The 13,696-nt window shown below is 54.0% G+C and overlaps 1 protein-coding gene across 5 annotated transcripts; it reads right to left on the minus strand.

Moving 5' to 3' along the window:
- Positions 1–484: 484 nt before the first annotated feature.
- On the minus strand, positions 485–10,664 carry Pgf (placental growth factor). 5 transcript variants are annotated; one of them, XM_051149381.1, is made up of 6 exons: positions 10,252–10,664; positions 9,006–9,045; positions 4,847–5,043; positions 4,532–4,611; positions 2,540–2,596; positions 485–784 (listed from the first exon to the last, which is right to left on the minus strand). In XM_051149381.1, the coding sequence occupies exons 1-6, from the start codon at positions 10,315–10,317 to the stop codon at positions 781–783; spliced, it is 444 nt and encodes a 147-aa protein (XP_051005338.1). In that variant the 5' UTR covers positions 10,318–10,664; the 3' UTR covers positions 485–780. The 5 variants fall into 5 exon arrangements, with proteins under 5 accessions (XP_051005338.1, XP_051005325.1, XP_051005347.1 ...); XM_051149368.1 differs by having other exon boundaries at positions 4,847–5,046; XM_051149390.1 differs by lacking the exon at positions 485–784 and adding an exon at positions 2,696–2,725 and having other exon boundaries at positions 2,536–2,596.
- Positions 10,665–13,696: the final 3,032 nt, after the last annotated feature.

Consider the following 13,696-nt stretch of genomic DNA (forward strand, 5'->3'; position numbering starts at 1 on the left):
TCTGGCTTGGCAGTTAGACAGTCCCGGCACAAGACAACTTGATGGGCTGCAAGGGCCCTCCAGGAATCTGCTCGCTTTCCTTAGAAGTAAGGCTAGGACACATGCCCCTGACACGCAACTGTCAAAGTTCACCAACCTATTGGGATAGTCCACATCATCCATGCTGCCCTCTGTTTAGCCTCAGACCACTCTGCCGGTGTCCGAGAGAGAGGGAGGCAGGGCGGTGGTGCTTTGCAAAGTGTGATGTGTGAACTTCTAGGCTGAAAGGCAAAGCCCACATGGGCAAGCTGCGTTCTCCAGAGCCCAGTGTCCTGTCCTGGTCTCCAGGGTAAACAGCTGATCCCAGCAGCACAAGGACCTGGCTGAGTCTTCTCTACCTGCCTCCCATGCAGCCAGGGCCAGAGCTGCCGACTGGGTGGAGCTGTGGATCAAGGCAGGTACTGGGTCTCCTCTGTTGTCTCCAGTTCCCTGGAGATGCAGGGCCTCTTGGCGCCTGGCTTGCCCCTTGCAAGGAGGCCGTGTTCATGCCTTGCTTCTTCCCAAGCCGAAGCTCCCCACGCATCTGTGGCTGGCTTCTTTCTTTCTCTCACGTTCTGTTTAAGGCACTGAATTCCTGAGGGTTCTGTCCTTCTATGCCCCTTATCCTGGAGGGAGCAAGTCATTCAGCAGGGACGAGTTGGCTAATAAATAGAGGGTTCTGAGAGGGTGACGGTAATAAATATATGAGCTGGGTGCGGGGTCTCTCCTCTGAGTGGCTGGTTACCTCCGGGGGAAACAGTATCACCTGCCAGAGACCAAGCACAGACAAATCAGAGAAATCAGGATGCTGTGGAGGACGAGGTCCCCCTCCTATGGGGGGCGGGGGGCTGGACCCAGACAGACACAGAGCAGCACCTTGGGAATCCTGTTCATACCCAGGCCAGCAAGCAGCTGCCTCCCTTGCCAAGCGCCTGCTCAGGTGCCCAGTTTTGTGCCCAGGCACTGTCTCATTCACCCTTCGCAACACCCAACAAGGGTGTTACTTTTTCCCAGATGTGGAGCTCAGTCTCAGAGAGGTTAGGAACCTCGCCTGAGATCACACAACCGTTCTGCGGCAGAGATGTCTGGAGCCAACCTGGCATCCTGTAACAGGCTCTGGTTACCTGCCCCAAGACAGCAATCGTCAGACAAAAGTTCCCGAAGACAAGGAACTGGGGGTGGTGCTTTTGCTATTTGTATTAGTTTATTATATGTTCTGTGGCATGGGGGGGGTTGGACTCAGGGTCTTACACACGGTAAGCAAGCTCTCTACTGCTGAGCTACAGCCCCACTCTGAAAACAGGTTTTTAAAGAAATCAGTTTCCAGCCTCTTTAGCTATTCGCTTTAACTTTGTGGAGGAAGCACCTGAGGCCTTCTGTCCTCTCTACAGTCACCCTGTCCCCTTAAAGAAGGATATTAACAGTTTGTTAATATGATTTTAAAAGTTAAAAAAAAAAAAAAAAAAAGAGCCAGGCAGAGTGGCACATGCCTTGAATCCCAGCACTCAGGAGGCAGAAGCAGGCGGATCTCTGAGTTTGAGGCCAGCCTGGTCTACAGAGTGAGTTCCAGGACAGCCAAGGCTACACAGAGAAACCCTGTCTTGAAAAACCAAAATAAATAAATAAAAAGTACATAAAGAAAGAAAGAGAGATAGAAAGAAAGAAAGCTCACAGTGGCACACGCCTGTAATCCCAGCACTGAGATGGGACTGCTGCAAATTTAAAGCCAGTTTAGGCTACATTCTACTAAAAAACAAACACACAAACAAAAACAGAAGGAAGCAAAACAAAAAACTTCCTCCCCACAAACGCTCAAGGTCAACCTAAAATTTAGCAAGAACACATGAGCTTTTGAAATTCTTCTGGGTGATACCTAAACAAGCCACCTGAAAACCTATGGGGGGTTGGCAGGGGGTGCATGGAATAGTAGCACTCAACACCTGCACGTTCAACTCTAGGTAGCATGGATGCCAGGTGGGGGTGGCCCTTCCCTAATCCTTCGTTTTCAGCCACACTGTACCTTGGGTCTCCAGCCTGCTGCCCCACCCGCCAGGTGTGAAGCAAGGATGGTCAAGGAACAGAGAAGGTAGAGGAAGGAAGAGATCTAAAGACAGAGAGAGACACACTGGCCTGGGAACCCAAGAGGGGAGCCAGAGCAGGGGCGTGGTCTACTACACCCGCCCCAGGGTTGCCTGGAAGTGGCCAACTGTGCCCAGAAGGCAAGTCCTGGAAGAACAGGGAATGTTGCTGTCACTCATGTGCCGGGCACACAGCAGTTCTTGGCGGATGCTCCCAGCCTCGCCATTTTACGAGGAAAGTTATTTGCTTAAAGGTCACACAGAGATAAAGGGCAAGAACCAAAGTCCCTTGGTACAGCTTGGACAGTATAAGGCAGGCATTACCTTGCTCCCATCCCAGCTTTGCCTCTCCCCTCCTTGACCATTGACCCTTGCTGCCAGGGCAACAGCCCCGCCCCTTAGGCCCAACCTTTCTGCCAGACCCGGACCCCTAGCACACTCACAGGTAGGGTTCCTCAGTCTGTGTTTTGCTTCTCTTTCTTGGTTTCTTGGTTTTCCTCCTGCAATAAACAAAGCATCAGTACACAGGGTTTCTCCTGCTAGGACAGCAGCTGGCAGGCCTGACAATCGCCCTGAGCCCCTGTCAGTAGTGCACTTACCTTTCTGACTTTGTCTTCTCCCGAAAAGACCTAAGAAAACAGAAGAGTGCAGGAGAGGAGTATGTAGGTGCCTCCCACAAGGGGGCAGCACAGAGCTGATGAAGTTGTAGCAAAGGTCCCAGTCCTTGCTCTCCTGTCCCTACCAAGGTCCTGGCAACCCGTAGAGAAGTTGGTGTTGACGTCCCCCCCCCCCCTTTTCCTCACATGTTTCTGCTAGCCCTAGCCTTTTGGCATCAAATCTTGCTCTCTGTTATTTTAGTTTTTCTGTTCACTTTCCCCGTTCCTTTCATAGTGCATTCTGGGAGTTCCCTCAAGGAAAGTAAATGATGAACAAGATTGTAGACAGAGCAGTGGTGACTACCAGTTGACTGCCCGCCTGGGCTCAAGCCCGCCCCACCGTGGCAACAACAGGGGGCCTGCTTCACAGTCGCCAGCATGTCCCCAGCTCTGCCTCCTGGGGCTGTGGCTGTTGGCCCAGAAGTGAAAAGAAAGGTGTCTCTGTTGCCTGGCCTGCTGGAAAGGGATCGATTCGGTATTTCCCAGGAACAGCGTTTGTGGATCGGAGGGGCAGCACTGGGCCCTGAACATGTGCTGTGGTGGGGCTGGCCCACTTTGCCCAGTCACACCTCTGCAGATGGGCAAGTCAGAGCAAAGGTGAAGGCGGAAGGTGAAGGCGGGTGGAGGGAGTCATGACTGAGCTATTTGTACCTGCTTGGATGTGAACAGGTTGAGTCAAGGCCCCCAACACTGGCATAGTGAAGACGGCCTGGAGCCAAGGCTTAGGTTTCAAGGAGGGCAGCTAGAATCCTGGGAAGAGCCAGGCAGCACAGCGAGCACTCTGGCTATGCAGAACACGGTGACTCCCAAGCAGGGAAAATGCGGTTGAAGGAGTGAGACAGGCCAAGTCCAAGCCTAGATCCCTCTTCCATGCTTGCTCGCTGAACAAATCACAGAATGGCACGGAGCCTGGCTTTCCTCATCTCTGCGCTGCAGACAAGGTGGCCACAGTGGCATGGACCTATCTTGCTCACTACTGTATCCCGGGCACTTAGGCCAGCATTTGGCTCGCAGAGGGCATTGACTAAACACACACGGAAGGTGGCTGTCCTCACCTTCCTTCCAGCTCTAGACTAGGCTCCAAACCCTTAATCCGGTGCCCTTGGCCATGACAAAGAGAAGCATCAAGCCTATCTCATTTCTCCTGAACCTAGATGGTGTGCCAGGCTGTTGTTCCCAGGAACAAATGTACCAAGAGCCCCCGGGGTGGGGGTGGGGGGCAAAAATAGCAAGGCCAAGTATTGGTCACAGCTCCCAGGGTCAGTTAGCAGTGTGCTGCAATTCTAAAGACACCACTGTACCCTCCTTTCATCTTGTCCCTTTCCTTCTACGAGGGGTTCAAGCTGCCTTTTGAGCACACACAGTATGCTCCTTCCCATGGGCAGGCAGCCTGGTCCAGAATCAAGTACAGGCTTGTGATGCCTTTGCCTCTATGCACCGATTCTAGGGGCGCTGGACAGATACTGCTCATTTCAGAAGGTGGAGGTGTGACATGCACTGGGGCCCTAGAGTCTAGGAGAGACTGGGGCCCTCCCTCTGTACGGTGCTATCTTGGCAGCTGTCTTCCAGCTGCTGGGGCCAGCTCCTCAGGCTAAGTTGGCTCGCATGGAGTAGAAAGCGGAAAGCAGCTCCACAGGACCACTTGTTTAGGGAAACAAGTGCGGTTCCAGCTCCAAAGCAGGGCTGGCAGCCTCCTCTTGTGCCCTAGGGGCCTTGCAAGGACTTGCTGAGGTTTGAGATCGGCCAAGTCTACAGGACTGTTGCTCGCTTGGGACTTACCTGCACTCGCAGAGCACATCTTGAGAGAATGTCATTTCTACTTGGGAATGCTGTTTCACAACAGGGGAGATTTTCATGACCTGTGGAAAAGAGAAAGTGCAGAGCCAGGTAAGGAGCCAGTGAGGAGCTCAGAGATGGGATGGGGGCTCAAGAGGACTGTACTGGAATAAGGGACACTGGCTTGAAGTTTGGTTCCCACCGTAGGGCTTTGGCCTGCCTCTGTCCATGTCTGGGTAATTTCTAGAGGTTCTGTGGGCACCTGGATATGGTGTGGGCTGTGGACAGGAGGTGACACAGAAGGAAGGGCTTCCCAACCTGCATGGTGATGTTGGCTTTCTTCAGCGGCACACACTGCAGACTCTCGTCACCACAGCAGCCGCTACAGCGACTCAGGAGGACACAGGACGGGCGGAAGAGGTGAGCCACCTCGTCAGGGTACTCATCCATAATGTCCACCAGCTTCTGTATTGGCCGGCAGAAACTGCGGTTCCATACGTCATTGAAAGGCACCACTACTGGAAGACAGAAGGGCCAGGTCAGGTCAGCAGGGACCTGGTCCTTGATGTCCCAGACTTGGCTCTTGGGTTCAGTTAACACCAAGTTCACTCCTTCCATGAAGCCCTTAGGGGGTCCCTCTGTTCTGGATTATTGCTACCCTCACTCTTGGGTGACTGTAAACCCCTTAGCTTTTTGGGGGCTCAAATTCCAATGGAGCAGAATCTCTCAGGGCTCCGAGTTCTCATTCTGTTTTCTTCTCTGGTTCCAAGTCTTCCACGGACCTTTGAGGACTATGCCCTGGCCACACTCCTTAGGGTTCAGGGTCTCTCTCCAGCCTGACCTACCACTCCCTGGGCTTTGAGGAACCTGCTAAAAAACAACAGTTGTGGAGTATACTAGAAGGCCTTAGCCTTCCCTTGCTCCAGCCCTATTGTGGCTCCCTTGTGTCCTACCTCACTTGCTATCACTCCTTTGCAGCCAAGAGCGTGCCCAGCCACGTGGTCCAGCCTCCTGTCTCTGTGGTCCCACCACTACCCATTACACGAGCCAGGACATTATCGGTGTTGACCTCGGGCATGGTCCGAGGGAGACCGTGTGCTTGCACCCAGCCCCCACGCCTCCCTGTAGCCTTCTCCGGCGCTCCTCTCTGGGGCATGGCTTGAGTCCCACCACCACTGGCGGTTCTTATCTCCACTGGAGCCAAAGCAAGGCTCTGGGAGGGTAGGAGTTGACCCCGTAAACACAGGCTAAGCGACTCCTGACTGATGAGGTGACAGTTCACGGAGGATTACCAGGGACATATTTGGCCCTCGTGATGTCCCGGTGGTGGTGGTGGTGGTGGTATTTCGGGGGTTGGGGGTGTTGAGCTGAAATTCCTCCAAAGATGTTGTTCCTTCAGGGGGTAGCCTGGTACCAGGGCTCCTACACTGGCTCCCAGGAAGCAGCTGACGCCAGGCCATCTGGCTTCAGTCCCTACCCTGGCTGTATGACCTTGGGGAGGTCACTTAGCTGTTCCAGGTATATCAGTTTCCTGTGCTTGGGAGAGAGAAGCAGCCTGGGACTAGATGGTTGCTAAGATCACTTATGCCCTGACAGACTGTCTGTGATTCAGTAAGTACCCTGCAGCCTAGCCCCGGTCAGCCTTGAGACCATGCCTGGGTCAGTCTGTTCCACATCTGGTGACCATCCTCAGCTCATGGAATACTTGGGACCTGGGTCACCTACAAGTCCTTTGGCCACTGCTCTTTCCCCAACAGACCCTCACTTCTATGGTCCTTCCTAGGAGGGAGAAGGGGCCAAGGTCCATTCCACAGATCCTGTGAGGATATGTGTCTCCAAGTAATCTCAGAAGAAAAATAAACTCCAGACATAGCAGAGGCCCTTGGGAAAGGCTGAAAGCTGGTGGAAAATACCCAAGAGGCAGTTCGTCCACGTGGAGCTGGAGGGGCAGCGTGGAGGCAGTAAACCTCGCTTATCTAGGCAGGCGTCTGGTGTTCCATCCTACCCTGCTCTGTTTGGAAGGCACTAGGGTTAGGCCAGGAGCTGGAAGGGGGTGTGGGGACCCCCCCCGACTCTACTTTTTCAGGCTACTGGACCCTCTCTCTGGACCCGAGTGGGAAAAGCCAGGGAAAGCTTGCCTTTGCAACATGGGTCAGAGGCCGCCTCCCTTTCCCCAGCACTGCTAGCTGAGCTGGGTGCTTAGTCTAAAGCCTTCTTGAACCCCACAGCACTGTGAACATTTAATCTCAGCCGTGGAAACATAAATAAGGGAGAGGAGCAGTTAGCTACAAAGTATCACAGAGAAGCTCAGCCACCAGGGAGGGACAGCAGTGGAGGGGGCCTAGCCCCCTGTCACCACTCAAACAAACTCCTATCCCACATCCTATCACAGAAACATTTTGGTTTCCAGGGCCCTCAAATCCTGAGACCTGTTTCTTAGTGGCCTAGAAAGGCTGAGAAAGAGCTGAGCTGAGGCCTAGTGTACATGACAGCTCCAGGAAGTAGGAAAGCCCATCCCTGGAGGTCCCCCCTCTGGGTCTGCAGAAGAGGCTGGTAAAGGGAGCACAGAGCACAGGTGTGATGTTCTCCTTAGGAAAACATTGTGCTCCACTGCTCCAAAGAGTGCTTCCACTAAGCCCAAACCTGTTCTGGGTAGGAAGTGAGGAGAGAGAGAGGCCTAGAAGGCTGCTCCTGTCAGGACTGGACCTTTCTCTGAGGGCCTCTTTTGGGGCCAGAATGGTACCATCAGATAGTAGCCCCTGTCTAGCCCTGTGAGTGAGCTGCCATCATCTGCCCTCAGTTACATACAATTTAGATGGAAGAACTCCAGGAAGTACACTGTATAATCTTAGTGGTAAGCTTCTGGAAAGACCTCTGCAGTAGCCACTGGCCACCAGCCGGAGCTTTGTTGGTGTCCTCCTCACTGGCAAAGCACCCAGCCAGCCTGCCACCAGGGACACTCTACTCATGCCTGCTCAGCTCCTGTGCAGCTGGGAGGCCTGTGCAGCTGAGTACATCAGCTCTGCCAGATACACCGAAGAGTGCCTAGAGCTTTAGTTGATCCCAGGGGGCCTCTCTAAGCCTCAGACTCTTCATCTGGGAAACACTGGGGCCTTCCTACTTCTCAGCCTATGGTCAGGCCAAGTAACAGAACATGCCCATCCCTGGAACCAGGAAGAACAGTGGTGAAAGTCGGTGACTATGGCCGCACCACGCTGCCTCTGACTCTGGTGTTAGCAGGAGCAGATGGTAAGACCAGATTTTTATAGTTGGTGTTTCCTTGGCCACAATGTAGGCCAATGCTTGTTAGGATTACAGGCAAGCTATCCTACACTCGGAATCTATACCTCCAAGCCTTCTTGCCCAGGATTCTGGGAAGTATATACACTCATATCTCTTCCAAGGACTCAGAAGCTCACAGCCTTGGGGAAAGCGTCTTTGATATCAAACAGTTGTCTTGTGCTCCCATTTCACAGATGCCGAAAGAGGCGGGGACAGCTTTGGAAGCTGGTGTCTGATCTACATACTAAAATCATCACTAAAGGATCTGATGTGGGGGTTGGAGACGCGACCTTCCTCCAAGCCCAGGGAGTATAGTACTGTGCCAATTCCAGAGGGCTTAGAAACTGGGCGGGTCCATGAAATTGAGGCAGCTACGGGTGTCCAGTGGTCTGGGCTTCGGGTGCAAGAGCATGCACAGGCAGAGGACAGGGTGCTCCCAGGGGGCTGGTGAACAGACAAGGGCTAGGCCAGCAGAGGGTGATCCCAGCCCAAGACAGCAATCCAGCTATTTTCTGCATGGATGAGGACATCTCTGCAAGTACATCATTTATCCCATGGTGGCCCTAGGAAGCCTCGGCCATAGAGTATGGCCGTCCTCCATGTCTCAAAGAGGCAGAAAGAGAGAAGGAGGAAGGACCTGGCACGAGCTCCCTGCCTTCTGCGTGGATGTCTCTCTGGCAAAGGTCCTACTGCCCTTTGAAGATTATGTCTTGACACAACCCAGGGCAGAGAGTGAAAGGACCAGGGAGGGTGTGACACAGCCCGCCTGTTTGTAATCAATGGAAAGGCCCGGTCAGGGCTGCACAGCTCCACCAGGGTTGGGATGCTGGGGAGGACCAAGCTTCCTACCTCCAGCTCCCAGACTCCAGTCTGGCCTCTGGCACTCAACGCCAATCCTGACCACCAAGACCCCATCTGCACCCTTACTGCATGCTGGGCGGGGGCTCTGAGTCAGCTAGATGGACCCTGACTATCCCATCTTGCTTTCTGTGCGCTTGGTGACCCTAACCCACGACTGCATCTCTCTAGGTTGCTGGGTCACAAGAGGTGGACTCTTGGACTTCAGGCAGGATGTCTAGCTTGCAGACCCTCCCCAGCTTGCTATTGGCCCACTCCCACCCTTCTCCTCTGCTGGGGCTCATGAGAAAAGAAGGAGGGTGGGGCTCAGCTTGCATAGCTGTCCCAGCTGGCTTACCTTCCACTTCTGTTGAGCTGTTCCCAGCAGGCAGGGTCACCTGCAGTGGACACAAAGGTGCAGCCATGAGGAAGGAGCGTCTTCTTGGGGGCTTGGCTCTTTGAGTCCACTCCTAGCTCCTCCCCATCCTCTGCACACAGACGTGTGTGTGTGTGTGTGTGTGTGTGTGTGTGTGTGTGTGTGTGTGTGTGGCCTCTTGTTTTGTGCCAGTAAAAAAAAAAAAAAAAAAAACCACCTGACTCTGGCCTCAGTTTCCTCAATTGGAAAAGGGTTAGGAGGCTTCACGTGTCCCAATGTGCTTGTAATCCTGTGGGGTCTCTCTTCTACCCAGCCCCCAGGCCAGTCCTGCTGGGCCTTCTACAGCCCGCCTTGGCTGGGTGCCAGAGCCCAGGGGGTGGGGTGGCGGAGAGGTGATCAGCTGGTGGGAGCTCAGGGGCTGGAGAAGGCGGCGCCATGAGCTGGTGCCGCCTGCCAGTAATGTTACACCTCTGGCTCACACTGCAGCAAGCCGGCTGATGGCTGCTCAGCAAGGGGACTGCACAACCCACCCACTTCTGGCCTGGGGCTCAGGTCTCTCCGGGCAGTGGGCAGTGCAATGGGCAGGGAATGCATTGGCTTTGTCAGGATTTTGCTGCCCGATCTGGCTCTCAGCCAGACTCACCCAGCTCCTGGGAAAAGGGCCCTGCTCACTTCCCCAGGCCCTGCACTCAGGACCTTCTGCCACCCACCAGGAGGAAAGGGCTTGGCAGGATCCCTTGTCATATCTGAAGCCCACCCAAGAGCCCCCTTGCTCAACTGGAGCACTGCTGGGGGAAGGGCTTCACCTCCCCACCACAAGCTTTTTCAGGCAGCTTCTTCCCCGGTCCCCCTCCCCGCTAGGCCAGGTCAGAGGTCCTGGGGGCGCCTGGTTGGTCATGGGGCCGCAACCCTGGCCACAAGGCCAGGGAACTGACTGGGGCAAGTGGACAGATGCCTTTTGCAAAGCCACTAGGGCTCCAGAGGCCAGACAGGAAACCTCCCTCATTCTCTGTGGCTTCCCTGCCCCCACTAAGACAACCCCCCTCCCAGGAGTTGGGGACTGCCCATCCAGAGGTCTCCTCCCTGAGGTCTAGCCCAGCCCCCAGGAAATATGTGGGCATCCTAGCAGGAGCTACCCTCTAAAGTAAGTTTGTAATTTGAGACGATAGTCCCTGTTTCTATGGCTGAGATGAGAAGAAGGTCAAGAGAAGCCAGGCCAGGTCCTTACCTGGGAATGCACAGCCAACCCAGCCAGGACCTGCAAGAAGCACGTGAACAACTTCATGGCCAGCATCTTCTCGGACGTTCAGAGTTAGGGTCCTTCAAGGCACAATCAGCATGCTCGTCCCCCTTGCGGGAGACTCTGGTGCGGGAGGAGAGCTGAGTAAGGGTTTGGGTGTCCCACTCACTGCTGTCCTAGGTCTCTGCAGCTAACTTGAGCATCCACTGCTGGCCGGGGAAGTCTGGAGTTCACAGGTAAGACTGTGGCTGAGGAAACTGGCAGGGAGAGTCGGGAGCGATGCGAGGGAAGGGATTTAGGCGTCCGGTGACCCTAGCTCCTCTTGAGGCTGAGCAGAAGTCTGAAGATGCAGTTTCCTTCTCAGTCTGCAGCTTCCCTATGAACTGAAGCTAGTCGGCCGGCCGCTGGTTTTCAAGGCTGTGTGTGTGTGTGCATGGGCGGGACTGCAGCCTGCCCCGCCCACTGAGTCCCGAGGCCCCAGGAGCAGCCCCGGAGCGCTGAGAGCCGGTTGGCGGCGAGACCTGAGTGCGCGTGACCCCGCAGGGTGCGGAAGGGGCGCTGCCGCGCAGATCTCCCGGGCCCCTCCAAGCCCGGAGCTAGCTTGCCCCGGGGGTCAGTCCGCCGCGACGGCCAGGGTTTCACCTGGCTCTTGTGGTGCCTCCAGGTGCCGACGTCCAACATCTTCCGTGGCGATGGCTAGGTAGTTTAGTCACCTCTGCCGGGATTGCAGCCCCAAGAAGGTAGCATCTTACTGTAGCCCTACAGTCCCGGAGGCAGGGAGGGGGTGTAAAAGGATTACAAACCCCGTTTTGTAGACGAAGAACCCAATTCTATGAAAGGGCTCCACCTGCAGATGCTGAACAATGTTCATATTAACACTAGGAAAATGTGTGTGTGTGTGTGTGTGTGTGTGTGTGCGTGTGTGTGTGTGCCCGCAGGCATCTGCCTGCGTGGACAAGGACCTGGCAGAGAAAGAAGACAAGCTACGTGCCTCCAGAACCATTCCTCTACTCCATCCACTATCTGACCTGGTAGGCAGGCACAGGGCAGCCCAGCTGTGGGCGGCACACAGGAAACACCCTAGGGCACCTGGCTAGGCCACTACCACTCCCTTCTGTAAGGCCAGGCCAGCCTATTAAAGGTAAAGGAATGGACTAGGCAGGCATCACCTCCTGAGTCCAAGCAAAGAGAAAGTGTTATAAAGTAGCAGGTACGCAATGAGGAAAGGTGGTGTCTGCATGAGCATTTGTGTGTAACCATGATGCTGTGTTCATATGTCACCCACTGAACATCCCAATATTACTCTGTGTGTCACAGATCTGGGTCTTTGGGTATCTGTGTGTGTGTGTGTGTGTGTGTGCACGTGTGCACACTGTGGCCCTGATGATGTTTGGAAGTATACCTTCGAGTGAGTTTTCATGGGATATGTGTGCAAACGTGTGTCTTGTGTGTGTGACTACCTGGCCATGATGATGTGACCAGGCATACCTGGGCTTTTGCGGTAACCTCCTTTGCTCCTCCACTGTTTTTCATCGACACCATCCCGACAAACCTCAGGGACCAGATTGTGGGCTGGCTGCAAAAACCTGGCAGGGTTCAGAGTCAGAAGTTGGTGGGTGGCTGTGGGGGAGGAGATGGGCCTGGGAGGTGGCTCTGGGATCACATTCCATTCAGAGGCAGGGAGGCCAGGGCAGTCCTGGCTCTCACCCCCAGTGACCTCTGCGTCTATGGCTTACTGCCCACCCACAAGGGGGCTGCCAGAGATGCTGCCTCTCTGTCTGGCAGATCCTGAGCCTGCAGGCCCCAGGAGCCAGGGGCCAGTCACTGGCCCGCTAAGCTGGGGCTGTAAAGAACATTCTGTCGGGCTCGAACATGCTGGGGATCGTACAGTAGACAGACTATCTTCCTGGCTCTAGAGCATGGAGCAGGGTCACTGTGCTTATGGACGAGGCTAAGCAGACCGAAGACATTGTGCATAGCTAGGATACACAGACACTGTGCATAGCTAAGATACACGGACACTGTGCACAGATAGCATCTTGTGTGTCTGTTCCCAGATGGATTTGCATATATGGGCACAAATGTGTATCATGCACAAGTATGTGCCCTTCGAGCATTTTTTAATGTTTTTGTTGTGTGTGTGTACGTGTGTAGCTAAAGTGCACGTGTGGGTGGGAGTGGTCAGAGAACAACCTCCTGGCGTTGGTCATCGCCTTCTACCCTGTGGGTTCCTGAGATCAAACTCGGCTTGTCAGGTTTGGTGACAGGCGCCCTTATCCATTGATGCACGTCACCAGCCCAGGCAGGTGTGTATTCTCAACTATCTGACTTCTATATGTTCGTCTGTACTGACTATCTTCAGCACTTGTGGATTGGGCACACTTGCCCGTAGTTGTGCTTGAGTAGGGAATATGTACACTGTGGGCATGTATTCGTTCACGCATTATTTGACATATTGTTTTAGCCCTACTGTGCTGTAGGCCCTGTCTCAAATGCTGGGAGTGAATGCAGTGCCCTTCCCCCCCCCCCCCGCCCCACATTTCCATCCCCACAGATGCCTGTGGATGCTGAAGCACTCCTCTTCATCCCTGCGTGAACTTAACCCCTCGGATAATGTCTGGGCTCCAGACAAGCGACTCTCAGTCTCTTGTCCCTACACTTGAGAGCCTTCTACATCCCGCTTTCTGGTTTGTGAGATGAACTTGCTGGAGTGGGTGAGGCGGCAGAAAGCAAGAATACTCCAAAACGTCCATGGCCTAAGGGTAGCTCATCTCCTTCAGGGTGGGAGCCCGGGTATCTCTGCTTCCATGTACTGATGCCCCTACGTCTGGACCACCATAGAAGTAAATTCAAGCCCTGGCTTTCACTTTCTCAACTCTGTTCCTTCCACCTGCAAAGTGGGAATGGTCACAGTGCTTACTTAGCAGGGTCATTGAGGACTGAAAAGGCGCTCTGTGTGTGTGTGTATGTGTGTGTGTGTGTGTGTGTGTGTGTGTGTGTGTGTGTGTGTGTTGCTAATGGTAGTTCTTGGGCATGGTCTCTAACTCAACTTTAAATTCTTATTTCAGAAATAGAAATGCTACAGTTATAGACCAGAGCCTTTCAGAGCACAGGCAAGGTGACAGAAAGAAAATAAAGACTCCATCTTCTGCAAGTTGGAGAAGAACAAGTGCATAGAAGGGTCGGGACAGGCTAAGGCGCATGAGTGTACACACAACCATTCTGTTTAACCACAATCCAGCCCATCAGCCCGCCACACAATCTTAGTCACCAACGTCCCTGAGATCCTCTAAATAGGTTCACCTGCTAAAAGGAGGGCGCAGCCCACACCCCCAGTTCAGCCCTTAGCTGCTTATCAATATGTTCCTTCCATGTTTTTTGTTTGTTTGTTTGTTTGTTTGTTTTGGTTTTTCGAGACAGGCTTTCTCTGTGT

This window comes from Acomys russatus, chromosome 1 (assembly GCF_903995435.1).
Source record: "Acomys russatus chromosome 1, mAcoRus1.1, whole genome shotgun sequence".
NCBI classification, from domain to species: Eukaryota; Metazoa; Chordata; class Mammalia; order Rodentia; family Muridae; genus Acomys; species Acomys russatus.

Coding starts and splice junctions, on each gene's coding strand:
- Pgf (XM_051149390.1), bottom strand. CDS start 10,317: ATGCTGGCCATGAAGTTGTTCACGTGCTTCTTGCAGGTCCTGGCTGGG. Junction 4,612..4,846: donor AAGCCAACATCACCATGCAG/GTTGGGAAGCCC, acceptor TCTTTTCCACAG/GTCATGAAAATCTCCCCTGT. Junction 2,597..2,695: donor GAGAAGACAAAGTCAGAAAG/GTAAGTGCACTA, acceptor TGTTTATTGCAG/GAGGAAAACCAAGAAACCAA.